This window comes from Limanda limanda, chromosome 16 (assembly GCF_963576545.1).
Source record: "Limanda limanda chromosome 16, fLimLim1.1, whole genome shotgun sequence".
Lineage (NCBI taxonomy): Eukaryota > Metazoa > Chordata > Actinopteri > Pleuronectiformes > Pleuronectidae > Limanda > Limanda limanda.
This window is the reverse complement of record NC_083651.1, coordinates 19,731,094-19,758,266: the sequence shown is the minus strand read 5'-3', so window position 1 is coordinate 19,758,266 and position 27,173 is coordinate 19,731,094. Positions and strand designations below refer to the sequence as shown.

The 27,173-nt window shown below is 41.1% G+C and overlaps 2 protein-coding genes across 2 annotated transcripts; one reads left to right on the top strand and one right to left on the bottom strand.

Moving 5' to 3' along the window:
* Positions 1-6,926: 6,926 nt before the first annotated feature.
* nme9 (NME/NM23 family member 9) lies at positions 6,927-16,406 on the top strand. Its single transcript, XM_061088040.1, has 17 exons — positions 6,927-6,959; positions 7,066-7,123; positions 9,623-9,726; positions 9,846-9,917; positions 10,715-10,831; positions 10,995-11,079; positions 11,245-11,327; positions 11,432-11,524; positions 12,280-12,434; positions 12,761-12,960; positions 13,112-13,256; positions 13,537-13,644; positions 14,026-14,177; positions 14,280-14,424; positions 15,771-16,036; positions 16,210-16,302; positions 16,393-16,406. The coding sequence occupies exons 1-17, from the start codon at positions 6,927-6,929 to the stop codon at positions 16,404-16,406; spliced, it is 1,923 nt and encodes a 640-aa protein (XP_060944023.1).
* Positions 16,407-17,321: 915 nt separating this feature from the next.
* Positions 17,322-25,907, bottom strand: smarcal1 (SWI/SNF related, matrix associated, actin dependent regulator of chromatin, subfamily a-like 1). The gene is made up of 17 exons (XM_061088714.1): positions 25,479-25,907; positions 25,033-25,402; positions 24,783-24,833; positions 24,407-24,661; positions 24,247-24,297; positions 23,965-24,148; positions 23,571-23,721; positions 22,629-22,790; positions 22,429-22,494; positions 21,577-21,717; positions 20,906-21,124; positions 19,727-19,797; positions 19,416-19,518; positions 19,050-19,232; positions 18,083-18,183; positions 17,782-17,878; positions 17,322-17,635 (listed from the first exon to the last, which is right to left on the bottom strand). Exons 1-17 carry the CDS (start codon positions 25,806-25,808, stop codon positions 17,507-17,509), a joined length of 2,664 nt encoding a protein of 887 aa, XP_060944697.1. The 5' UTR covers positions 25,809-25,907; the 3' UTR covers positions 17,322-17,506.
* Between the last annotated feature and the right edge of the window lie 1,266 nt (positions 25,908-27,173).

The following is a 27,173-nucleotide window of genomic DNA, read 5'->3' as shown; positions in this document are numbered from 1 at the left end:
CACTCTAAATAATATTCAATAAAACTTTTTTAACAGAGTTATGTAATTTGAGTTACAAATAAAATAGAGACATCCAGATTCTACAAGATTGACATCCACCTCAAAACAAACGGTTTAATCATTTATAGAGAGGTTTAATAAAGATTAAGTTAAATAAAGTAGGTTAGGGAAATAAATAAATACTGTTTTGTTTTATGACATGATTTCTATGCAAGCAGAAGTGTTTCCCAAACATCTAAACAGGATTCTCCAGCGGTGAAACAGATACTGTTCGGAGAACTCATTCCATGATGGAAGATTTCAAAAGGATGTCCGCTGACAAGGGTAACATATTCATAAGTATAGCTTTATGGATACTGGTGAGTATGAGTATCAACACAAGGCAACATCATGCCACATCCCGCCAGGGATGGGACAGTGGAGAGAGAAGGAAGTAAAAAACAAACATAACAAACACATTGAAAAACACATTGAAAAACAAACTGGTAGATATTGTTTTAAACTGTTTCCTGTACTCTTTAAAATCCACAGGCAGACGAGGAGATTCTATCTAAATCCATGGAGAGAGGACTGCGTGACCTGAAACCAGGAGACTGGATTGTGCTTAAGGACGTCGATGGAACGAGTGCAAGCCAAATGCCTCTCAACACAGATGACAGGAAGGTCGCAGAGGTCAACCTGGAGATGAGGGCCAACGCAGGAGGATTTCCAGAGCCAGGGGTGGATCTACAGGACGGGAAGTGCTTTGTGCCAGTGTGTGAGCTTTAGTCTGAAATTTTTAGGTGTTGCAAGGAGAGTCAACACATTTGAAGAGCTACACGCTGAACACAACCGCACCAACAGGAGATCAGCAACACATGATTATACGACTGAGAAGCATTCAAGGGAAAAGAGATGGTTTCCCTGCTCACGAATGCTTGGCAGGAACAACATCAAATTTCTTATCATCAAAGTCAGAGCATACAAGATGTCTCTGAAACAAGATGTTCTTCAACAAGGAGGTGTTCGACACACGATCAGGACGAAGTGTGGCACCAACACAGTGAACATTTTGATAATATGATGCACATCATTTTAATAATTGTAAAATATGTTATTGAAGTTTGTAGAAACTGATCATTTTCAATTGTGTAACTCTGTTGTATTGTTTTTGCACTAAGACTAGTGTTACTTCTTTAATTCACATATCCTGGAAAATTCCCAATCTAAATGATGAGATGTTATAAAGATGTTGATCCCAGATTGATAAAAAGGGAGGAATTGTGATGGGAATTTTGTATTTAGACATGTTCAAATGTAACAGATTACATTTATATAGAAAGAAGTTTACTGAAAGATGTATTTCTGTGTTTAAGACTCATAGTCAGAGTTTAGCTCAAGTTAACACTATGCATAATACTCTTGAAGGGCCTTATAGACGTGGCCTTCTCAGTCTAGTGTGAACAAAAGGTTTCTCAACAGGGGCCAATTAAGTCTTCTGCAGCAGGGAGCTTCAAAGGCTAATAGGTGTGACCTGCAGAGACAGGAGATCTCTGAGAAACTCACAGGGTCTGGAACAAGATGCGTTTAGCATCTTGTTCAAACTTCAAAGAGACCGCCAGAGACCAATGTCTGGTCTTCCTGTAACGACATGGAGAGAAGCTGATTGGACAAATGTATTTTACTGTGGAGAGGAGGGATCTGATTGTATAAATGGAGTGTACTTTTGAGAGCTCATGGCCATTGCCCTCATATCTGTCACCGTGATGTTTGAGCTCTGTGCCATTGAGGTCAAGTCTGTTGTCGTGACTTGACCTTTGTAAACCGTCCGCAGACGGTTTGAATTAAACATCCAGAATTGATAATTGCTTGTTGTGTCATGATATGTAATAATTTTCCCATTACACTATCTATCTATCTATCTATCTATCTATCTATCTATCTATCTATCTATCTATCTATCTATCTATCTATCTATCTATCTATCTATCTATCTATCTATCTATCTATCTATCTATCTATCTATCTATCTATCTATCTATCTATCTATCTATCTATCTATCTATCTATCTATCTATCTATCTATCTATCTATCTATCTATCTATCTATCTATCTATCTATCTATCTATCTATCTATCTATCTATCTATCTATCTATCTATCTATCTATCTATCTATCTATCTATCTATCTATCTATCTATCTATCTATCTGAACAAATTTAAATTAGCATGGGACAGATGTGTATTTATGATCGGGTGGATTTGTGCACTTATGAGCTTCATTGATCACTTCCTTAAGCTCTCACACATTTACACATATGCATTTTGGATTAGGTAATTTAGTCCCTTTAGATCAACAGAAAATAATCTGCAGATATTTTGATATTTTGAAGCTTCTTTGATTTTTAGTGGAATATAATAAGACGTCTTTTTTCACTGCTTAATATGTTTTATTGGCTAAATAATTGAACTAATGAGAGTTTTGGAAAATAGTTAATCTATAATGAGTCATCATTAGCTGCAGCTCTCAATTTAGTTGATTGAAACAAAAGGAAATAATACAAAGAAAACAAACTGAGATATTTTCTCGTTGTTTTGAAGAATTCCTCAAAGAAACAACGCCACAGACCAACTGGGATTTTTTTCACAATTTGTTTCTCAATAATTAGAGTGAAATCCTTCGGGCCTTCGCTTTGAGCACCGCAGGATAAACCTTCTTGAAAAATGAACACAACAAATGGATTTCTTCTTTAATGAGGGGTTTAAATATGACTTTTGTGCTTAAGATGCATTAATGAAGATTAATCCTGAGCACTGTCACAGCTTCAAATCCTCTGTGTCTCTTGCTGAAGAGGAGAGATTAGCAGAAATCCACCAGGGGAGATGATAAGTGGTTCTTCAAGTTGACATGGGAACTGAAGGCCTGCAGGGAGACTGAGGAATTACCACTGTACCAAGGAAACCTGAACCAATGCTGAGCCGAAACGTTGAAACTCTGTCAAACAAATGAGCCGAGAAGGAGATTCTATCATCCTGAGTTTCTCTGAATTCAGTCCAGAGACAGTGGTTTTTACTTTGAGGGCAGAGTGTTAAAGAAGTCTTGACTTTGAGACATCATTATAAGCAAACATATACACAGAGGTTTATCGTTTTTTTCATGAGGAACGTTAATAGGTCAGACATTAATTTTAAAAGACGTTTAGCTGCTCTTTGCTCAATATATTATTAAAAAAACGCTCTATCTCCTACAAACGATATGCAAAAATAAAATCTTGATCCGCCCTCTGATCCACATCTGCTCCAAAGTGTAGTGCGTTATTCCTTGGGTCATGCACCAACCCTCCAAATAATATCATGGAAATTGGGTATGTAGTTTTTGTGTCATCCTGCTAACAAACAAACAAACAAATACAGGCAACAGTTTAATCCTCCTTGGCTAAGGAACCAAACTCTGAGGATATGATATCTCAACCTTTCTCAATATGAAATGAACATGTTGATAATAATATCTAATAACATTCATTCCTCATATGAACAGAGGGACCTAATGACCCAATGCGTCTTCACAGGTTTGACTGAGAAAGTACGACCTCGTGTAGAGACGCCCAACCACCCACCCCCAACCATCTTGTGTCGGTGCGTGCCCCTGGGACAGAACAGTCACATTGCAGTTTGCAGGAGTGGGCCTGCATATCTGTTCAGCATGCATGAGTCAGCTACAGGCAGCAGCAGAAGTCATTACTGATGACATGATGGTTTCAAGGCCTAATATTTGAATCGGGCACATGGGACAAAAGCATCAAATCAATGTTTGTCATTGACTTGATAGAAAAAAAAAGCAATTACTTCCATGCGTCTCGGCGATGAGAGGCAGCACAAAATCACGGGGCGGCACATTACACACTGTTTCTGCAGGAGAAAGGTCCTGTTGGGTCCTCGTCAGCGCAGCCATGACAGAGGGAAGGTGATTGTTGTTCCCATCTGGACACAGAATGGGTTTGGAGTTAGACACAGCGGTTGCTAATAGAGAAACATCACATGATACATGCTGTACGGTGAGAGCAAAACAAGCTGTGCAGTTGTAGTCGACAAGAATAAAGGACTCTGCCCATTTTGAGTGTTTCACTTTATAATTCCCTCCCTCACTCGCTGTCACAGTTCACTGTGATTTGTCTCTTTCCAAAATTGCTCTAATTGTGCGACTTGCTTATCTGGGCGCACTTGAGCGAGCGACGGGGGCTGCGGAGCCGAACCACTCAAGTTCATTGATATTCGAGAACCTGCAAAAGTGGTCTCATCTCCTCTGAGAGCCAATTTGAACTATCGAATGAAATGTTAGAGAAGGAGGAGGCCTCTCCGCGGTGTCAGTGCAGCACTGTAGGCCACAACCTATAGTGAACACCTGATTCCATTAAGGATGCATATATTACAGACACAGCATGCTTTCATTAGTAGATAAATAAGTGCAGCATTATGATGGTAATGTCTTTTAGTTTGCACAAACTCATTAAAACAAGCATTTAAGAGATGGGGGCGTAGAGCAAACTGTAAAAAGATAGCGACTAAATTGTACGAGCTCCTATCAGGGAGGTTTTGTCGCATATTAGGAGTAAGAATAAAAATATGTTTAAAGCTAATTTGTCGATTGTATTACAACAGTATAGGATGCACCTTCTTGAAGTGTTTATTAGAGAGACAATAAGAAAGAAATGTTAAAATCTATACAGGATGAGTTATCAAAGCTTTTGGGCCTGAGGTTCTCCAGAATACTGGTCACCACACTTCCCATAATGCCATTTTCCAGTATCTTTTGTTTGCACCCTCCTTCCTTGTGAGGGCAAAAAACATTCCAGTTTCCCAGCTAGTGTTGCAACTAATGATTATTTTAATTGTGAATTAATCTGTCTCGGTTAACCGGTTGATTATTTGATCAGCCAAATGCCCCTCAACATTTTGTCTGATAAATACTTCAAACCTAAAGACGAATAGTTTCTTATGAGAAAAGACAAAGAAAAGCAGAAAATCATCCTGATGAAGAACCTGAAACCACCAAATGTTGTGAAAGGCCTGACGGAGTTTTTTAATTATCAAAATATATCAGTCAACTAATCCATTCGTTGTGTTACTGCAGCTGTAATCCTCTCTTTAATGTTTGGATTGCCCATTAAATTAATTCACCACTCAATCCTTGCTGCACATTCTGCATGTTACCATAGAAGTGGGTTGGTTTCTGAGTTTCTAGGTACAGTTTGATGCACTTGATGGTTACTTGGAGGTGACACACTAAAAACACCTTGCACAGAGGGGGATGAAGGGAGGGGGGGCAGGGGGTCACATACCGCTCTGGGGCATGGACCATCTCTACATCACAAGAGGGGCTTCAGGAAACGATTTCCTCCACAAGCTGCTTTTGAAGAGTCAAGGTCATCTTGACACACCACACACACAAATTCAACCCCTTGGTTTTGAGAACTGGTCAAAAGTCATTTGGCAGCAACAAGCTCACACAGACAAGAGACCTGGTTGTGAAGTAACTGCTTGAAAATGTGATTGTGATCGTACGGGTGTTAAAAGTTCAGAGGAAGTTCTGCAGAGGTAAAGATAGGTTATGATCAAATATTAACTTTGTCAAGAAGAGGTTTGTGTCAGATTACAAACAGTAGTGTACGCAATAATAAGTCAGACAATTATTTGGTAATATTATGAGAATGGCCTGTTTATCTGGCTATAACAATATATTCTGTTGCATAAACTGATAACATTTTTTGCATATAAATTCTTAATGTGAAGAGTCAGTAGTAAATATATCTTTTCATTAACCATAGAGAAAAAACACAAAAGGTAAAATACACTCTCCTGACATGTAGTAGACCAGAAATAGAGTGTTTTGAAACAATAAAAACCTCAGACTGTATTTAAATATTCTTATTTGCTTTTAAACCCTGACAACACTGTGCCTAATATATTTAATACCTTTTGAAATTCAAGCAAAATACTGATAACAGACTGGGGACTTCTCTGTTGTAGTAATAACACTGCACGGCCTTGACAGCATAATCTGTGAATAATATACTGTCTGAAAGCCATAAAGATTTGTAAAATAATATTTATAAAAATATAAAAATGTAGTTATGTCTATCTCGCCTTCAGTTTTTAGAGAGGTCTTTGTGCTTTGTATAATACACATATTTCGAATGTGCAAATAAATAAACAATAAATCAGAATAACAGTGCACCTCTTTTGATCTATAAGAGTATAGGTCATGGGGGTAAAATGGATAGATAGATAGATAGATAGATAGATAGATAGATAGATAGATAGATAGATAGATAGATAGATAGATAGATAGATAGATAGATAGATAGATAGATAGATAGATAGATAGATAGATAGATAGATAGATAGATAGATAGATAGATAGATAGATAGATAGATAGATAGATAGATAGATAGATAGATAGATAGATAGATAGATAGATAGATAGATAGATAGATAGATAGATAGATAGATAGATAGATAGATAGATAGATAGATAGATTCAAATCAAGTTTTAGTTCCAGTGCAGAGGTTGCAGTACCGATAGTGACCAATGGGAGGCGGCTGTGAGAGAGAGGGAGTACCAGTCATTGGTAGAAAACGAGTCTTGTTCCCTCTTTGCTAATAATGATCTGTGATAATAATTAATAATTTATAATAATACTGTGGAAAACAGATAAACAACTCAACTTAATTTTCAGCTTCGTGATTGAAGGTCACATGGCTCCACAAAGCGTGAGGTGCCGTCGCTTAGCAACCCACAGGGTCCAAACAAGCTCGAGCAGCGGCCCCAGAGGAGACGTGACACATTAGCATATGTGTTTATTAGCTTATTGTTGTTGTTTACAGTACAACGCACAGCTCGATCATTCTGTGTGGAAACATCTGTTGAATTGACGATTCAACCAAATGGCAGCCAAGAAGAAAGAAGCGAGTCTGCAGGTTAAACAGCCCACAACATGGTTTCTGTCCCGATGGGAACAGTTTCCTTCTTCCTGTGATGCTTTAAGATGCTTTTAGTAACTTTTATTTGTATTTTCTTGTCCAGGCGTGTGTCACAACCCAGGAGCAGTGGGAGGAGATGCTCGCCACCAAAGGTTTAACAGGTAGGACACTCACAAGTAATAGAGATATTGTTATGTCCTTTTTGACTTGAACGCATCCCTGCAAACAGCTATTACAGTTTTTCTCAATTGGTTTGGCTCATTTCACGAAACAGAAATTACATTCTCAGAGCACTAAGTGCAATTGGCAAAATAGCCTATATGGTTCAGCCCAACTACATGGATCAACTTCAAAAGGTCATATCTCACCCAAAACAGTTAACTCAAGCTTCAAAACCAAATCATTTTCTCATATAAATAGTCAGTGCCCCCAAAATGAAAAGTTCCTTCTCGATTGCTGTGGCTCATCTCTCAGTGGAAAAAGGACATTCTCCAAAGGTTTAAATACATTTGCCAAAATAACCTGGATGGTTCAGCAAAACTCCATGGCACACCTGCAAAAGGTAATATCTCTCCCAAAACAGACAACTCATCAGTCAAAACTAAATCCTTTTCTCATACAAATAGTCAGTGCCCCCAAAATGAAAAGTCCCTTTGGCATTGTTTAAACACTACAGGTCAAAATGTTTAGATGTTTTGTCAGTGTGGCAGTGGACCATAGAAATATCCCTCATGTGCACATTTCAATCTTGGCTCAGTCCTTTGACACTGAATGGTTTCAGTAGATGTTTTCTTTCCAGAATACTATGTGTAAACAGAAAAAAGATTAATTCAGGGTTTCACATAAAATACTTTATTGCAGTCATACAGCCATGGAAATTGTTACAGTAATTGCCATACATCGTGGTTACAGTAACAGAAAATATGTATAGCACAATATACTGCGGGACAATTAGCACATCAAAACTAAAATTAGGTATAGCCTACACTAACAACACATACAGTAACAAACTAAAGTAAAGCTGGAGTTTCACTAGTTTTCATCCTCACTCGCCTGCTCATCCTTGCGCTCTCGTCTGTCTGGCCACAGACTTCCATCAACATCACATCTGATGTTCTCCCTTGCTATGCAACGGGGGAAGAATCGGCGTGCATGCTGCAACCATCCCTGACACTGCTCTGCTGTGACAACACCACAAGCAGCATCCATTGCCTGGAGAAGGGACCTCTGGTTTTGAGCCCGATGCTCATAGACTCTCCACCTCCATGCAGATAAAAACTCCTCGATAGGATTGAGGAATGGGGATTAAGGTGATAAGAGCACCATCAGCATTCTTGGATGGGCAGTGAGCCACGCCCTGATGAGCGGGCCACGGTGGAAGCTTACATTGTCCCACACAATGAAAAATGTGTGGGAATAGACACTATTACCATTTGTATTTACTTGTTTACTTTGACTTTAGTTCAATAAATTTGAATACTACAGTTAACTCTACCATCAATAATTCCATAGTTGACTGACCACATACCTGTTTTCCCTGCGGAATGTTTGGATGATAGAGGACACTGTAGAGCGTGGCACATTAGGCTGAACTCGACGACCTGCCTCTGCCATTGTGAGGCCATGGTTGACCACATGGTCCACAAGTGTAGCCCGAATTTGATCTGGCACAAATTGTTGTCTTGGTCCTCCTCGGCCTCTTCCCCCTTCTCCACCACCACGCACCCTTGCTCCTCTTCCTCTTCTTCCTCGAGCAGGCAGTTGCCCTTGGTTGTTTCCCTGGCCAGGTGCTTCCAGGTTCATAAATTGTACTGAACTTGGTCAAGCTCTAGATATTTGATGGAAGCATTTATTCCCTGGATAGCACCTGTCAGCTAACTAAACTTACTGTGTGATTGGTGATCGGATGTGTGAAACTCCCCCTTGATTAGTAAAGTTCTAGTTGCACCTGAAAATTAGGCCGATGATCCAAGAGATCCATATTACAGTATATACCATGATGTTTTTCATGGTATAATGTGCCTGAAAGATTTTGACAGTGGAGTGAACTACTGTGCAGGTGATGATGTAAACAATGAAATTATGCCAACATGTTCTGCAGAGAACAACCACTTGACTGAGAAGCAACATTCAGTTTAGACCAGCAAGATATGTTCAATTGGTAATTGGGCTAACTGAAGGCAATTGTACCTAACCGTTTGCAAGGTGTCCTAAATCATATGAAAATTGTGCTTGTCATGTGCAAGGCTGTGCTAATACAATTGCAATTTGATTAAAGGAATGAGATCTGCCAATCTGTTGTGAACAAGTGCCCAGTGGTTTGGAGGTTTGCACGTGTAGTTTTGAGAATGTCATTTCTGTTTCGTGAAATGAGCCAAACCAATTGAGAAAAACTGTAATAAACTGTGTTAAATTTACTGTGTGCTGCTGCCCCCATGTGTTCGCTGAGATTACTGCAGTTTAAATTCAGTGAATTGCAGTCACTGATATGATGTAAAGACTGTTTGGACTTGTTGTGCAACATGATGACTGGATAGAAAAATCAACCAATCAATCAATCAACCAATCAATCAATCAATCAATCAATCAATCAATCAATCAATCAATCAATCAGTCAATCAATCAATGATTATTTTCTCATCTCTTGTCCCTTCTTCTAGTTGTGGATGTGAACCAGCAGTGGTGTGGTCCCTGTCGAGCTGTGGTCAGTCTGCTGCGAAAAATAAAGAATGAACTGGCTGATGATCTACTGCATTTTGCCACAGTAAGAAAAATACATGTTTTTTTTTAAATTTAAGAATATAAAAAATTATTTTGTGAGCAAGAATCCCTAACATTGAGTGTGTGTGTGTGTGTGTGTGTGTGTGTGTGTGTGTGGTGCAGGCCGAGGCAGATAGCATCGATGCTTTGGAGAAGTATCGGGGGAAATGTGAGCCCACCTTCCTCTTCTATGGGGTAAGTGTGTGTGTATGTGTGTGTGTGTGTGTGTGTGTGTGTGTGTGTGTGTGTGTGTGTGTGTGTGTGTGTGTGGTGCAGGCCGAGGCAGATAGCATCGATGCTTTGGAGAAGTATCGGGGGAAATGTGAGCCCACCTTCCTCTTCTATGGGGTAAGTGTGTGTGTATGTGTGTGTGTGTGTGTGTGTGTGTGTGTGTGTGTGTGTGTGTGTGTGTGTACATGCTGTATATACATGTTTTTACACTAATGTGTCTTAGGTTGAGCCCTCAGGTGTGTGTGTTTTACCTTATTCTTCCATAAAATGTGCTTCTCTAGTTATTTAAGTAAGATGTTGCATTACAGCTCGATGAACATTGTTATGTTGTTTTCTGATTCAGGCACCAATAGAATACTTAGTTGCTCCCTCTTGTACGTACAGAAACGTGAGCACTTAAGAGGAAAATGAGACCACAAGGAACAAGGGAGTTGTGAGGAAATTAGATTTAAATTATGTAGAAAGAGTATGTTATTGGTATCTGATTTATACAGAAAAATTACACTGTAAACTGTGATGCTGCATTATGAACAGATAATCCAGATCTCTGTCTATACCTATGTTACTTTTTTTTTTTATTATGACTCTCCAATACTCAGGTGCTAACGATGTAGGCCAGGAAACAGAGCCACCTAGAGTTGTAACCTCTCTGGTGGTGATGCAATCTTATTATTTCATGCTTATTGTTAAATCTCTGTTATCAGTGTTATCCTCATTCCTGACTCATCGTTTTTTGGATCCTTCCTCTGTCTAATGCAAAGGGGGGGGAGCTGGTGGCTGTGCTGCGAGGGGCCAACGCTCCTCTGCTCCAGAAGATGATTGTAGAGGAACTGGCCAAGGAGAAGCTGGTCCTGGAGCAAGGTGCTGAACGCAAAGTGGTGAGCGCACACACACACACACACACACACACACACACACACACACACACACACACACACACACACACACACACACACACACACACACACATGTTATCCACTCACACATATGCTATTATAGACAACCATTTCCAGCAAGGGTTTTATGTGGTATGTCTCTCAGGTTAAGGACGACGGTCTTTTGTCTTATGAGAATCCAGAAGAGGAGGAGGCGCCTCAGCAGTCAGAAAATGAAGAAAGCATAACTGGTATTGTGGAGACAGTATAATCATGTTTTTGGTCATTTTGTAAATTGTCATTGCTGTTATCATTGTTGGTTATTTTATGACTATCATTTACTGGCATCCCCGTGAACCATTTTCAATTATATCCGCCTTACTGACCATATTTCAAACTGCTCTCTGCTCCTCCAGTTCCTGCCAGTAAATCCTACACAGTCGCCATCATCAAACCAGATGCTGTGGCTCACGGCAAGGCAAACGAGATCATTATGAAGGTACACAGAGACAAACACTTGCTCGCATTCTGGGAAGACAAGATTGTCCCCAGCCGTCCTGCTGATATCATTTCATCAGGCTCTGATGTGATTCCCCCGGTTAGATTCAAGATGCTGGGTTTGAGATCCTGGCCCACGAGGAGCGCACGCTGACTGAGAATGAGGCTCGAGACTTCTACCAACACAAAGCTGCAGAGGTAATCATACAGGGAACTAAAAGAATAGGATATATAATGCAATAATTGCAAAAAGGTACGTATGGTGATCATATAGACGAGGTGAGACATCTAATAATAATAATACATTTAATTTCATGACACCTTTCTAGACACCCACCTTACAATATATCGTAAATAAGCACATGAATAGTAAAACCAAGTGTTGAATTGCATCAGGAGACAAAAACACCTTAAAGTACATCATATGTGAGTAAAAGTAACACGTAAAAACTAAATTATATATGATATATAATATACAATGTAGGTATGTCAAGATGCCGACAATACATCTGACAGACTCATGACCTGGTCAGACCAATGAATTCCTTGTGTGTCTGTGTAAAGTTCATCTGAGTCAATATCCCAATGGGAGAGTTACACACAACGGAAAAACCATTTAAATTAGTTTGCAATACGTCACACTTCCATGGTAATCTCTGCACAACACAGCTGCTGAATAGGCAGTTTCTTTTTTTTGCTTATCACACTGTTTGTGATGAGACTACATGATCCAGAAAAATGTCATGTTCATGAAATGATAGAATGTAAATGTGGCTTGTACAGTCCAATATTTGTTGTGTCTTTTACAAAAATCATTTCCACTCTATTTTTACTGAATCACCTGCATGTCTTTAGTCTGAAACCTGGCCCGACTGGAGTTGTGTTTGTGACATTAACGTGTTGTTTCCGTCTGTCCTCGTCTCTGCGTGTGTGTTTATGATGCTGGTTCTCAGGATTGCTTTCAGGACTTGGTGCAGTTTATGTCCAGCGGTCCCTCCCACGTTCTGGTGCTGTCTCAGGTCGAGGGCTCTGCTGGTGTCGTGCCGGCGTGGCGTGAGTTCATCGGCCCATCAGACATCGAGGAAGCCAGGAGAGAAAAGCCAGAAAGGTTTGTTACTGGAAATTATACATACGTTGCTTTTAGAAGAAAAGTTGAGTTTAGAAAACATCAACATCATCATTACACGGTGTAATGCAGCATGAAGAAAATTGTCATTGGTACAGCAAATATTTGTTTGTAAAGACACTTATTCATGCACCATTGACTGCAACAGTGTGAAACAATCTCAATCTAAAGTCTGGGAAAGGGAAGGAGCAGCACATTCTCTCAGCCGCTCCGTCAGACACACCCACACAGAATGCTTCTCTCTGGTCGAGCACCAGCAGAGCAACCATCTGCTCTGCTCTCCTCTCTCCCTCCCCGGCTTCCTGCAGCTTGCGGGCACAATACTGCACACAGCCACCGTTCAACGCAGTGCACGGCAGTGAGGACAGCGACCAGGCCAGCAGGGAGCTCGCCTTCTTCTTCCCCAACTTCAGGACGGCCTCGGTGACGGAGCAGCAGGATGGGGAGGAAGAGCGTGTGGAGAGGACGCTGGCTCTTATCCGGCCTGACGTTGCCAGGGAGAACAGAGGTGGGGCCCGTGCCAAACGCATAAGCACAAAAACACACGTGTGGGGGTGAAGATACACACACACAAAAGGTGGATCATGTCAGCGTACTGGGACCGCTCCCTGATTCGTTCATTACTGTCAATGACATGGTTGGTATTTGTGGTTCTGCAGGAGACGTCCTGGCCCAAATCCACAAGTCAGGTTTCTCTGTGGCTCTTCAGAGAGACGTGATGTTGACAGAGGAGCAGGTCCGACAGTTTTACTTCCAACATGTTGAGGAGGACTACTTTCCAGCCCTGCTGAGAAGCATGACCAGGTACTTGACACATCCATCCATCCTTTGAGGGTTGTGGGAGGAGCTGGAGCCAATCCCAGTTGACATTGGGCGAAAGGTGGGGCACACCCTGGACAGGCCATCACATATAGAGACAAACATCCAGTCATGCTCACATTCACACCTACAGTCAATTTAGTGTCTCCAATTCATCCAACCCCAATCTACGTGTTTTTGGACTGTGGGAGGGAGACCCAAAGAAAGATAAATTGGCAGTTTATTGCTGCAAAGGTTTATTTAACATGTGTGTTTGTATTTACAGTGGGCCGGTGCTGGCTCTGGCTCTAGCCAGAACAGGGGCTGTCGAACACTGGAGGAGCATCCTTGGACCTGCTGACGTTAATAAAGCCAAAGAGGAGAGTCCTGACTGGTGAGTGGTGGAACTCTTACAGATTAGTTTGCACAAATGTGTGTTTAAAGATTAAGTAAACCGTAAAACACCCCTTTGGAAACCAATGGATACAGGTATTTTGCAATGTTGCTGAAGTCCGAATCGTGACATTTTAGTGCATCTATCCATCATAATGACTGCCCTCTAGTGTTAAAAGAGAGAAAAGGCTTCACTCCATTTGCACATTCAACAATCACACAGTAGGTCACCATCTATACAGCACTGTTTTTTCTAAACAGTAGTTCAGGTCCCAATACAGGTTGTTTTTTTTATCGCTCCACCTCCGAAGCATTCATTTGAAAATATTAAAAAAGCTCAATAATACCTGTAATTCTGGCTTCTGTGTCACTCACCACTCAGTCTAAGGGCCCAGTTCGCTGTGGAGAATGAAACCATCAACCAGCTGCATGGCAGTAGAAGCCAAGAAGAGGCAGAGCGCGAGATCGACTTCTTCTTCCCCAAGCAGAGGACGCTGGCAGTTATCAAACCGGACGCCATGGAGGAGCACAAAGGTTCCGACTGCTCATTTAGAACAATACAGAAATATACTTTGGTTTTCACAGATGCACAGATGTTGATATAATTTGTAACATTTCTTCTGTTCCCTCTATCAGAGAAGATCCTGGAGGAGATCCATGCCAGTGGCTTCTCTGTGACGCAGCTGAAGGAGACGGTGCTGTCCAGGGAAGTGGCCGAGGAGTTTTACAAAGAGCACAGGGAGAAGCCTTTCTTCGGCCAGCTGGTGGAGTTCATGTGCCGGTTAGTTTCACCTGTCGTTTAGTTTGACCCCTATTCTCAGGAGCAGGCCAAAGGGACCAAGGCAGACCGAGCCTCATCCTTTCGCGGCTGCAAATTTTCCACTATTCCACTATCATCCTAGCAGCTCCGAATCAAGGCGGCCTCGGGCAACTGGCAAGAGAGTCCATCTCAATTTCATTCTTAGTTCTACAGCACATCTAGATTTTAGAGTTATCTTCCGCTCTGATGGGCCCCTTTACTTGGTGGTTACACAACTGCTCGGACACAATGGGCAGAGAGAAGGATGCAGATGGGCACTACAGCTTGGAAAACTATCTTTACCATTTCCATTTCTCAATGTAAGCTCAGGTTTAGCCTTAATTCTTCCTCTTCTGGTTGTTTTGGAGTATTTTTGGGAATCTCTGCTTTTAAGGAGATAGATGGAGAATGACAAGCAACAAATATCTCCAGACAGATGCACACCAGGGACACTCCAGGCTGCAGTTACTGGTTATACATTGAGCTCTGTGGCCTTGACCGCTTATGGTAACACTTACAATGCATTTAAAGCATCTCCATGAAAGCACTGATGTCTTCATCATCAGATGAGTTCTCATCTACAGGTTTAGAGGTTGAAACTCAGGAAGGTTCAAATAAAAAAGGCAGTTTTAGAGTGTCGTCTGGTGTAGTGTGGATCAGATTAGCTATGATATTGTTTTAACAGCATTTAAACCACTACATTTAGTATGAAGCAGACCATTGAAGTTGAGCTAGGATGGCCTCCACCAAGGACCAATAGAAACCTCTTGAAATCACATTTGAATTATTAAATTATTACTATTTAATCTAGATCCACAAATTCTTATTTGAGAAATCCAAGAAAATGCTGAAAAACACCACATATCACAATGTTAAAGAAAGTTTAAAAAAACTAACGATCCTTCTACCAAATTTCGTTGTAATCCGTCTTGTAGTTTTTTCATAATCTCGATAACTAACGCTAAGGTAGAGGTAAATATAGTGATGCTGTAATAAGAATTATTTTTACACAGGCTCCCAGGATATTTGCAGATTTAAGTAAATTCAGCTCAGTTTTGACCCAGATTTGAAGACCGCAAAATTTGAACAGAGAGAATAACAAGGTTGACAGGTGCCTCCCCGGCTTCACTGTTTGAAGGATGTCAAATGCATTAATGGTGAAGGTGAAGGTTCATCTCCCAAATCCATCAGCAGCCAGTGGTCAGATAACATGAAACTCATAATCCAAAAAGCTATATCAGTACAGTTCTCTGTGTGTCAGGCTTCACCCAGGACCCAGCATTCTGTCTGATACATGTATATGAGCATCCTGTCCTTGTTTGTTTCAGGGGGCCCTGCATGATGCTTCTCCTGACTAAGGAAAATGCAGTTGAAGAATGGAGGGCCATGATGGGCCCCACAGACCCTGACCAGGCTAAGGAGACTTCCCCAAATTCTCTGAGGGCCCGCTTCGCCTGCGACATCCTCCACAACTCAGTCCACGGCGCCTCGACCGAGCAGCACGCAGCCGAGAAGATCCGCTTCATCTTCGGTGAAATCTGCACAGAGGCAGAGACCAACAGTGGTGATGGACAGAGTGACGCAATAATTGCAGGTAATGATCAGATGCATGAGACACAAGACATTTCCATCAGGTTTCAGATTAATAACAATTTTGTTCTGATATTTTGTACGTCTTCGTTTTTGCTTCTGCTAGAAATAATAGCCAAATTTAGCCATATTTATTATTCCAAGATTCTGCTTGAAATAACGATTTGTTTCTTTTAGCTGAACAGGAAGACAGTTCTGCAGATGACAACGCAGGAATGTCACAATCCCAGAGTGAAGAAACATCTGATAACCAACAACAACAAGAAGAAGGTATGAGATGGGTTTCAATGATACATTAGCTGCACGATGGAGAAACTCACCAGTATTGTGGTCTTCAGTTTTCAGGTGTTTCTGTTTCAGTCATATTCAGATAGCTTCCGTTAACAAGAAGGGGTGTTTTCTCCTGACTGAGAGAAAAACACCATTTATCCTCATAATATCCCAAACAGCTGAGATGTAACCTGCTTGTACGATGCCTTATTGGTCTACGGTGCAGTAAATCTGGACCTGTTGCACTTAAAGCATCAGTACAATTCCTTTCTGTGATCGCAGTATAAATGGTTTAGGAGATAAAATGCTGCACCTGAGCAAAGTCTTTAGCCCCTCAGCCATTCAATGTTACAAATGTTTTAGTTGCAGAATCAACAGAATCTATCTAATTTAATCTAATCATCCTCTTTTATTTCACAGCCGACCCACAAAATTCAAATCCTTGCAGTCCACAGACGGGAGAGAATGACGATGCAGAGCGCTCAGCTTGAACCTAATGTTTTCCTTTTAATTGTTGGCCACTTCCGCAACATTACGAATACACCAGAGTATGTTTTCTATGAATAATGAAAAAATAAATAGATCAATCTTGTGTTTACGTCTTTTATTTGTGGCATTACTGGGCTGTATACTCCTCAGCCAATCATAAGAATCTCCTGACAGAGGGTTAAAGTCCCAGAATGCTGCTGGAGCTTTTTATTTAGAACAAATAAGGGTGGTTCACCACGACATCTGAAACCAGAGATCAACTCATCACTGTGTTCAGTCCATCTTGAATTACCTAAAATAAATTGTTTTTACTTTTGTGGCAATGAGTAAGAATGACCAGGCTCTTGTATATTGTTTTAGTATGGAGGACCACAGCATAAACATTAAGAATGCACTACAATAAAATGGGGATCGATTTATTACCAATTAATGTATTGATCTATAAACAAATAGACTGAATTACAAAGTAAATTATTTGACATTTTTATTGGTAAAATAAAAAAAGTTCAAATAAAAATTTGGATCACAAAAACAACATAAAACAGACAATAAGTAAAAACATTTGAGGTACGTTTGCAAAAGTACATAAGTTCACTCATGATCAACAGAAAAACAGGACACAAATAAACAAATAATTTGTCAGTAAAAGTCATCTGCTGAAATATTCCTTAATGCCTCCCTTGCTGGGGCTTGGTCCGATGGGGCTGTGATGTTGTCAAGAGGTGTCTTCGGGGGGGTCGTTGTCCCAGTCGTCTGCGGCCTCCAGTAACATGGCCTCGTCCATATCTTCCTCAGCTGTGAACGATCTCTGGAACATCTCCATGATGCTCTTCTGCTTCGGGTCCTGGACAAATCCAAACAATCATGTTCAAGATACCCCAGACATATAGCTATATGAGTTCTGTTGTCCTGGGTAGTCTCATGTAAAAGTGTTTGATGCATAAACATGTGTGAACATCTCATTTATTTATATACATATGCAGGATTTACCTTAGAGTGGAAGCTGGCGCTCACTGCGTTGTCTGAGAATTTAGACTCAGAAAGACCCACTTGTTGTAAGACATTCATTTTTCCCTGGATCATTGGCCTGAATCAAAACATAAATAAATGATTATAATAGAGCAGACACCATTTAATTCACCGTTTCTCCCAGTACGCATATAAACTGCCCCCCTGCTGTTTCAGTTTTGGCTCAGTGTCTTGCAGCAGTGGACCACTCGTGAATATGAGAGGAAACAGTTTGAACACAGGATTATCCTCAGAGATGGAACACGTCAGGATAGACACGTACCACAGGTGATCATCAGCAGTTCCCTTGGCAACCAGGTAGTGAATGTTCACACTCTTGGTTTGGCCAATGCGGTGCACCCGATCCTCTGCCTGAATGAGAACCTGCAGAGAAAAGGCAAAACAAAAAAACTAGCACCTGAAGTTTTACATTACTGAATCTTTTCTGTCCTCATCCAGGTGAAATAACTCCGATGAACATAGCAAACATAATTCAGTTGAAAGTAAAACACAAATTCTTCTAGATTTGTCCCCTTCCAAACACTAATTTTAGAATTGAAGGTTTGCCTCCATGTCACATCTTCACATCACTTCCCACTCCACTGTTAGCCTGGAGAGTGCGGGGGTGTGAACAAGCTCCGCTGACAGACAGACGTGGAATGATTTTCCTAAGTGAAATTGTTATTTCTAGGAGATGTCAGTCAACCCTTGAATTGAAAAAAGAAAATTGGCTGCCAAATAGAGAGAAGTTCTGCTGCATTGTACGTACTGAATGTCTCGTCCTCGGTTTTTCTACTCAAAAAGGAATACCACCATTCAACCCATGAGATAGGATTATGATAATAATAGATTCTAAAGATAATAGCAGAACAGCAGTAAACACCTGAAGTCCTCTTCACTTCAAACTCAAAGCAACACCATGTAACTTTTACTGATCAACACTTCTCCATTCTCTATTCCAAGTCTGTGTCATCAAACTTACTTTGAAGAGATTATCTATAAAATAAAAAAAATTGCATAGTGTTGCTTTAATTTCACTGTAGGTTTAATTAAGTTGAGTTTCTATTTCCCTTCGACTCCAGAAAGAATTATGTTTTCAGCTGCTTAAGGTCTTACTTGCCGCACCATATCCACTATGTGATATTGTCTGCAATTTGACGTAGGAGTCGGTCTCAACCTAAATTGTGTTCCCAATAAAGTAGTTTCAAAGAATGTGCAGTATATTTCTGTAACATCATGAAGTTGCTCACTCCGGGGTTCCAGAACAGCTCTGCAAAGATCACCAGGTCTGCGGAGTGCAGGGTGATTCCCATGTTCGCTGCAGTGATGGACAGAACAGCTACACACGTCTTGGTCGAGTGCTGAAACTTGTCACACAGCTGCTGTCGCTCAAGTGAAGGCGTGGCCCCGTCGATACGAATGAAAGGGACTTTCTGCAAGGGGCGGCGAAAGACCATTATAGTTTATCGTTTGTTTTTTCAGTACAATTATTCAACAATTATACTTAAAACATACACAGATTTAAATGGTTTAAAGCCAGAAAAAGAAATCAACAAACAAATGTTACTCTAATTAATTTGCATATGTAGCCTTTTGGAGACTAATATCTTTCTCACCTTTTTCCCCAGTTCACAGGAGATATGATCCAGAACTAACTTATGATGGGCGAACACTAGAAACTTCTCCCTCCCACACTCCAGCATGTCCGTGATGTACTCCCTGCCAGTGACAGACACAAACACAGCCCTCCACTATTTTTAAAGGCACATGCAATATTCTGTCTTCGTCTCTTAACATCATCTCAAATCCAGAGCTATCAAAATGATCTGACAAAAGATTCTTATCAGTCACATTATTCTCTCGTTGCTCACCAAATCTAAGATGATTCAGCTGAACTGATCCCCATCATTAAGGGGTCTGCACTTACATAATCGCTTGCAGCTTGGCTTCAGAGGTGCGGTTATAAAAGATGAGGAGGGCTTCCTTCTCTTCCATTTTCTGAAACAGATAAGAAGCGGCATAAGATAAGAACTGACAGGATTGTGTTTGATGATTTGATAGGAGTCCTATTACTCCGAGAAGCAGGGGGGATTATGCACAATCAAGCTCAGCAACTCGTTCCCGTCTGAGTGGATGAACACTTAAAACACGGCTCTCTGGAGGATTCTTGGTCGGTTTAAAAGCACTTGTACGTGTCTGAGGCCTGGAAGGACTGATTTGGCTCAACAAGGGTCTTTAAGCCTTTTCTTGACTGTGATGACATTTTAATCACAGAGTAAAAGTAGAAATTACCTTAGAAACAGAAGAACTTGTGTTGAGGGAAGGATAACATGATATACCTACAACACATTTATTATATTTAAAAGTATTTCTGTATCATGGAAGTTATTTAGAGAGATATGAAATGTCAAAGCAACCTCAGTCTTCGAAGTCGTACATGTCATGGCATGGCCATCCACCTCATGACAAAAATATGTGCAATGTTTTTATGGTTGCCAGCTGATATATCGGAAAAGTTTTATACTGAAGTTTGGGTAGAGAGGGTTTATAAAGGAACTGTTATGACATCTCACAGAGCAACAGTATCCAACAGTTTTCTGTAGTTATTGCAACAGAACTGACCCTGACTCTTTCTAAAAAAAACTGATGCAATGTTTTTTTAGGTATTTTACTTCTACCATTATGTTATTTCTTCGAACTTTCTACCAAATAAAGTTACGACTGATTTGTTTTACATCAATTCCTGCCTGACAAAAATACCTGCACTCTATTTAGGTTTGGGTAAATTAGGAAGTTAGTTAGTAAGTTAATTGTCTCTGATAGAGGAAATTCAGTTTCACACCCACATTCACACTCTCAAACCATGTCCTATGAAACAAACGACAGAGCAACATCTAGCAAACAGTACACATCATTAAACAACGACAACAGCGACAACAACACACAAGGACATCTCATTTATATGAAATCCTGGGTTATGCGTGTAAGTTTTGTGCGGCTTGTCACAGAGAGCCTTTTAAAGACATGAGTTGAGAAATAAATAAAAAGGGCTGGATAATACTTCATTACTTTTTCTAGTTTTTTCCAAGAAATATTTGTGACCTACGTTGCGATGTTCCTTGGACAACTCTTTGGCAGCAGCCGACAGCGCTGCTTTCATGCGGGCGCAGATCCCATCTATGGTCACCGTGACAACCTTGCGCTGTTTAGCAGGAAGCTGGGACAGGACTTCGGATTTGAGACGGCGCAACATCAGAGACTCTTCCAACAGCAGCTTCAGCTCCGCAAGATTAGAAGAGCCGGAGTAGTCCCAGCCCCAAGTCGTCTGGAGATTGAAAGGAGGAAAATGAAGAAGAGACGAAATGAATGAAGAAAATAATGGAGAGTGGACAAGTGCTACAAGGGGACATGTGGCAGTTGGCCAGTACACTTAACTGGTAGTGTGGGGAAAGAGCTATAAATACATTCAGCTTCTTATCATGATAGCCCTTGCCTACACTACTGCGTATATTTTTTGAAAGGATATTTTCCAGTTTAAAAATAAAATCTCTGGTCTGAAGACCTTCGATTTACAAAATATCTCCGTCCAGATGAGAACACAAAAAACACAACTAACGCTCAAACAATGCCAGGCCAGTAGGTGGCGATAAAGTCTACATCAACAATCTTATAACTCTCTCTGAGCTGATTGGGTGAGCTTGTCTCGTTCATTTAACGTAAACTAGGCCAGCCGTACATCGCAGTGGTACAAATAAGGATCCATCAGGATGAAACTACCTGCTTGGCGTCGCAGTAGCGCATCCCGAAATCGTGGTAGCGAGGGAAGAGTGAAGGTCTGACGGCCAGAATCTGGGTGTAGAGCTCACAGGGTCGGGACATGGCCGGGGTCCCAGACAGAAGAATCACTCTCTTTGCTGCCTGAGGATGAAAAGAACAAATCGTCACATCACTGCTGACTGAGTTTCAGAGTCAGAGCAAGAAATTCAACTAAAAATATTTTCCTTATTTTTTATAGATATAACATATCCAAATCTATGAGGAACCTCTTAATACAGTGAGAGTCATAATTATATATTTGTATATTGCTATATATTAAATGGTATTTAGACTTTTTTGGAAACTCGCAACAACTGTCCTAAAGGATATGAATGTTTGAATTCAAATCTGAAACTCTTCACAGAGTGCATCCCTCTGTTAACATCCATTATCTATACCGCTTATCCTTTCAGGGTCGGTGGGGGAGCTGGAGCCAATCCCAGCTGGCATTGGCTTGCAGTTCTATCACACTGGTAAGGTGCAAAAAATATTTAAATAAAAAAGGTAATTATCTGATGGCAGAAATCCCATATCTGGTTTGCAGTGGAAATCTAATCAGCTGATCCTCTGACAACATCGTCAATAGACTGAGATTGTTTGTGAACAAATATTAAGGAAACTTTTATGAGGCAAATTTATACCTCAACATCCAAGTGAATCTGTGTCTGTGTACAGATTCACTTACGTATTCTGTGAACTTATTCTTTGGATATTTCTCAGATATGCTGCAGTCAGGTAAACAAGTACAGATATTACTTCTTTGATTTAGATCGTAAAACACAATTTTAGATAGGAGAAGAGAAAGATAATCACCTTCAGTAGAGGCAAAGCAGCTTTACACCGAGCCGTCTTTATGTTCTTCAGGAAATGGGATTCATCCTGCACAGAAGGACAAAAAAAAAGTTTCACAACATTATCGCTATAAAAGGGGAAATTTGTTTCTAAAATCAATAAGTCAAACTGACAGAGGTGAAAAAGGATTCAGAGACATGTCCAAATAATAAACAGCTGACCATGATAAGAACATTGAAGGGGTCTCCAGGCTGCTGCTTGTCCATCCTGCTCAGCAGGTCGTAGCTGACGATGTTGACCAAACCGGAGCGCAGGTTGTCTTTGGCCTTCACCACTACATTGATGCAGTCAGGACTGAGGGAGGGGAGCCAGCGCCTGAAGGCCTACACACACACACAGAGGCAAGACTCATGTCAGAGACGCAGAGTGAACCAGAACTCACAGGACTAAGACTATTGATTTTCAAGCAGTGCAAATGTCAATCTGTGCAATCTGTAATAAACATCATGGAGAATGATCTTATGGCTGACAGATGGTTTGAAGGTCATAATGCATTCTAGCTACTATCACAGAGTCTGCATTAATAGACAATCAATCGTGTAGTTTGGAAAAGAAAAATAAGTTTCCGACAACTCTCAAAAAATACAAGTCTGACCAAAAGTCTGAAACAAACAGACAGGGTTGAAAACATCCCTGACAATATAATACAAGCTTTGATGTGAGGAAAAGCAGATTATCAGTGAGGGAGAATACAAAAAAAAGTAGCTAAATAAATTAGCTGTGTTGGCATCTCAATCAAAAATCAATGCTTTACACTTGGCAAAACACCTTTCCCCATGAGAGAGAGAAATGGAAGCTTGAAAATCAATACTACCATCTTTCCTACTGAGGATTAAGCACCTAACAGAGTGCAAGCAGTCCTCCGGGACCAGCATTAACATTCCTCAAATACAGAGAGCTGCAAGCAGAAAGCCACATTATAATGCGTTGAAGCATAGCTTTGGTTAGAGGAGATTAGAAGGATATCCTTAAGACGGTGCCTGCTGACTTAACGACACCATGAAATGGAAACAAAGTGATTAACTATTAAAACCCAGTAGGTAATGAGCTACTTTTCATTCGAGGCACAACTTGGGAGTAACAGAATCAGCGGATGTTATTACCTCAGCCCAGGTGAATCGTACGGAGGAGGGAGCCACCACCAGTAAGGGCCACTCATTCCTGTAATAGGCTGCTATGCAAATGGCCTGGACGGTCTTTCCCAGACCCATGTCGTCAGCCAGGAGGAGGCGGCCTTGTTTAAACACTGCAAAACTACAGGGACATGAGCAAATAACAAAATTAAAAGCTACAGCAGGAACTCACAAAGATCAAACCATTATAATCGACTCATTTGAAATCACAAAGTAATGGCACAAAAAGATTGACTCATTGTGATAAGCATCTCTTCATTTACACAAGGGCAATCAAATAAGTAGATAAGAAGCCGTCTCCTGGTATTGAGTTATTGGCTACAGCGTGCAGATCAAGAATTAATGGTTTTTCAAAGACACCTACTTGACCCCCTCCCTCTGGAAGGGCATAAGGCTGTTGGTGAGCGAGGGTTCGATGGAGGACAGGTCTGCCTTTGGGACGTCCAAAGACCTGGCTTCAGTCCCATCAAAACTGGCAGAGAAAGCCTGGATTACTGCCCTGGGCAGAGGCTCCACCTCCACTGCTGCTATCCCACCAAGGAGATCCACTGGGTATGGAACATAGCTCGGTCAGACAAGATGGCAAATGCAACAGAGTCAAAACACAGAGATAAACCTGCTTAATAAAGCAAATGTTGTTACTCACTGAGTTTCTTAAAATCCTCAAGCGAGAAGCTCCACTTTCTTGTTTTCATGTCTGACAGACACAAACACACAGACAATAGACAAAGTTAATTCAGCATCAAAGACCGTAAAGTGTCAATACAACAGAAAAATCATATTTTATCACATGAAGTCATTGTTACCATAGCTGCTTGTTGGCATTTGCTTGAATGCTGCAATGACATCAACATTGTAGCCGACATCAACCTCAAACTTGTTGGGCGACACCAAGATGCACTGGCCCTGCAGTTTGGCTCCAGGTTTCTGCCAGCCGCTACACAGCTTCAGCAGCGCCCCCAGAGCTGCAGGGTCACGGGGTCGGAAGGAAGCGACATCCACCAGTTCCATTCCCTCCAGAGGCCTCAGGGACACAGAGGGAATAGAGCCTGCCTCCTCCACTGCAACAGAGTCAAGATGCGGCAGCAAGTCAGACTGAATAAATACTTTAATAGTTATTATACTTCTGAGAAAATGTAAAATCAGTGAATGTCTCCATGAATATTTTCCTGATGTACACACTTAGCTGCTGATAGTCCTCCAGGCTGAAGTTCCACATCTTTGTAGCAGGGTCTAAAGTAGAGAAGAATACTTTTTCAACTTTAACATCCCAGAAGGAATCTGGAATCTGCTTTTCCATCGATACTGCTAAGGGATGAAACATATTTAAACTGGACGTGTTCAACAAAGGAAATTACTGAAGGTTCAGTACATAATAGTTTATATTGCTTTTTTGTTTATGTTGCTTAAAAGAAAATGTGCAGATACAAACCATAGTTCTTGGAGGCGATTGATTTAAAAACAGCAATGAGCTCTGCGTGGTAGCTCACTTCTACTCTGAAGCGAGTGTCCTCTGTGTGGGGGACACATCGTCCCCTCACGGAGATGGAAGGCTTTTTAGCAGCTACAGCGTTGGAGGTGGAGGTGGAGGCGCGTGAGGGAAGCTGTGCCACAGAACTCTGGGCAGGTTTAGTGGTCGCTTGCTTGTAGAAAGAAGTGGCTGCACCACCAGCACCAGGGCTGCCGGAGGAGAGGTGAGGTTTGGACTGAGCTGCTCTCCCGCCAACGCCTCCTCCATTTAACAAGACAGCGCTGCTCACATGTGGACGTTTCCCCTGAGGAAGTGGGTCGATAACTTGGATCTATGAGGAAAGACGGCAAAAAGGTGTGAATGATGTGTTTCATCTAAATAACAAATGACTCAACATTACATCTCACCTGTCTCAAAGGAGAAGAGGTACTGGGCCTATTCTGGTTGATCTGGTTTCCATTAGCAGATGACTGATGATGCGTCGGCACAGCTTGCCTCTGGTTGTTGAAGCTCTGTGCAGGCTGAGGTTTGGAGAGTGGAACATAGAGTTTTGGTGCAGAGACTGAGCTGCTGGAGGAGTCTCTGGCCTGTCTAAGCACTGCAGCTCTGCTGGGCCCTGCCGAGCACTGGTTGTTGATACTGGGAGCTTGTCCCATCCTCTCGGCTCGCCTCTCTAACGCCCTCAGCCTGTTCTCCTCGATCTTACGCTGCTGCTCTGGAGTCAGCTGATGAGACATGTTGAGCTAAATGCTAACTAGCATACACACAAATGCACCTGGTTACCTGCCAGCGAGCGATCCGTGGAAACCCATGTGTGCTTGTATAGGTAAGAACTGACTCCCTCTGCTGCTGGTGCTAACGCTAGCTGCTAACGAGGCTAGCCTGGACGTCAACAGTTAAAACACAGTTAAATACCCTAAATGTACCGGCAGCTTCACATCGGTGGTGGGTCAACATGAGCAACCACACGTCGAAAAGCAGACCGTGATCAATGTGGTTCACAGACGGCAAAGAAAGGTCGTAAAGCTAATGGAGGAAGTTAGCATCCAGCTAGCTGGTTGACAACCTGCTGTATTATTCCTAAACTGCCGCGCAGGAAGTGACGTAGGACAACAAGCAGGCACGTGGAGATGGTGGTTGCTGGGTGACGTGAGAAGAGGCAACCATTAGCTTGATTAAACTTCTCTTCAAAACTTTCCGATGAAAAAAGTTAAGCTAAGCCTAGCCTAACTAGCTAAAAGAAAACTAAATGCTCTTGTGTTTTAGCTCAACCAGATGCTGCTGTTACCAGATGTGTTAAATATGAGCTCAACCCTTCTCAGGTGGGTAATTTGTTAAATTGAAAGTGTAGGAAACTAATTTGCACTTTCCATCGTGTGTAACTGGCTCACATCCATAGACTGTATATAAAGCTCACATCTCTACAAACCACATTCCATAGTCCATTTTGTATTTTTACTCCACTATCCGACAGTCGCACAGTTGAATCCAAACGTGTAGGCCCACATTCTGTTGACATGTGATGTGAAAAGTAGTTAATTCATTTCCTCACAGCTGCAGCACAAAGACATTCAAAACATTAACCTGTCACCAAAGGTTAATGCAATTTTACTTTTTATAACATGAAATTAAAAGAAGAACAAAAACAGTAATAACTGCCAGGGCTGTGTTTTCTCTCTTTTTAATTAACAAAATAAACAAACATCTTTACATACAACAAACAGTTAATAGTTACCTTGCAAATGACGTACTAATTTAACATAGTGATCATTGAGTAGAATATGGTGTATGGTTATTTATTTAAATATTAAATTTGCTCTATATCGCCAATAAATTGCTGCTATAGAGCATCAGTATTATCAGACCAACATTAAGATACGCATAATGTTAATGCAAAGAGAGGAAGTACTTGATACTGTGAGTACATTTAGGTTTTAGATTCAATAACTTTTACTTGCAATGGAGTATTCTTACCTTATGGTGTTGATATTTAACTTAGGTAATGGTTATGAATACTTCTTTCAACACTCAGGTGTTCTAGTTTGTGTTTGATGTGTGTATGTAGCAGAAAATGAGGAGCTTTCTTGCTTTGATTATTAGGC

Excerpts from the sequence above, each read along its gene's own strand:
- nme9 (XM_061088040.1), top strand. The coding sequence starts at position 6,927 with ATGGCAGCCAAGAAGAAAGAAGCGAGTCTGCAG. Across the intron at positions 10,832-10,994 it reads AAGGTGCTGAACGCAAAGTG|GTTAAGGACGACGGTCTTTT; the intron begins GTGAGCGCACAC and ends TATGTCTCTCAG. Across the intron at positions 12,435-12,760 it reads AGGAGAGAAAAGCCAGAAAG|CTTGCGGGCACAATACTGCA; the intron begins GTTTGTTACTGG and ends GGCTTCCTGCAG.
- smarcal1 (XM_061088714.1), bottom strand. The coding sequence starts at position 25,808 with ATGTCTCATCAGCTGACTCCAGAGCAGCAGCGTAAGATCGAGGAGAAC. Across the intron at positions 24,662-24,782 it reads GGAGGACTATCAGCAGCTAA|TGGAGGAGGCAGGCTCTATT; the intron begins GTGTGTACATCA and ends ACTCTGTTGCAG. Across the intron at positions 17,636-17,781 it reads GCGCCAGCTTCCACTCTAAG|GACCCGAAGCAGAAGAGCAT; the intron begins GTAAATCCTGCA and ends GGATTTGTCCAG.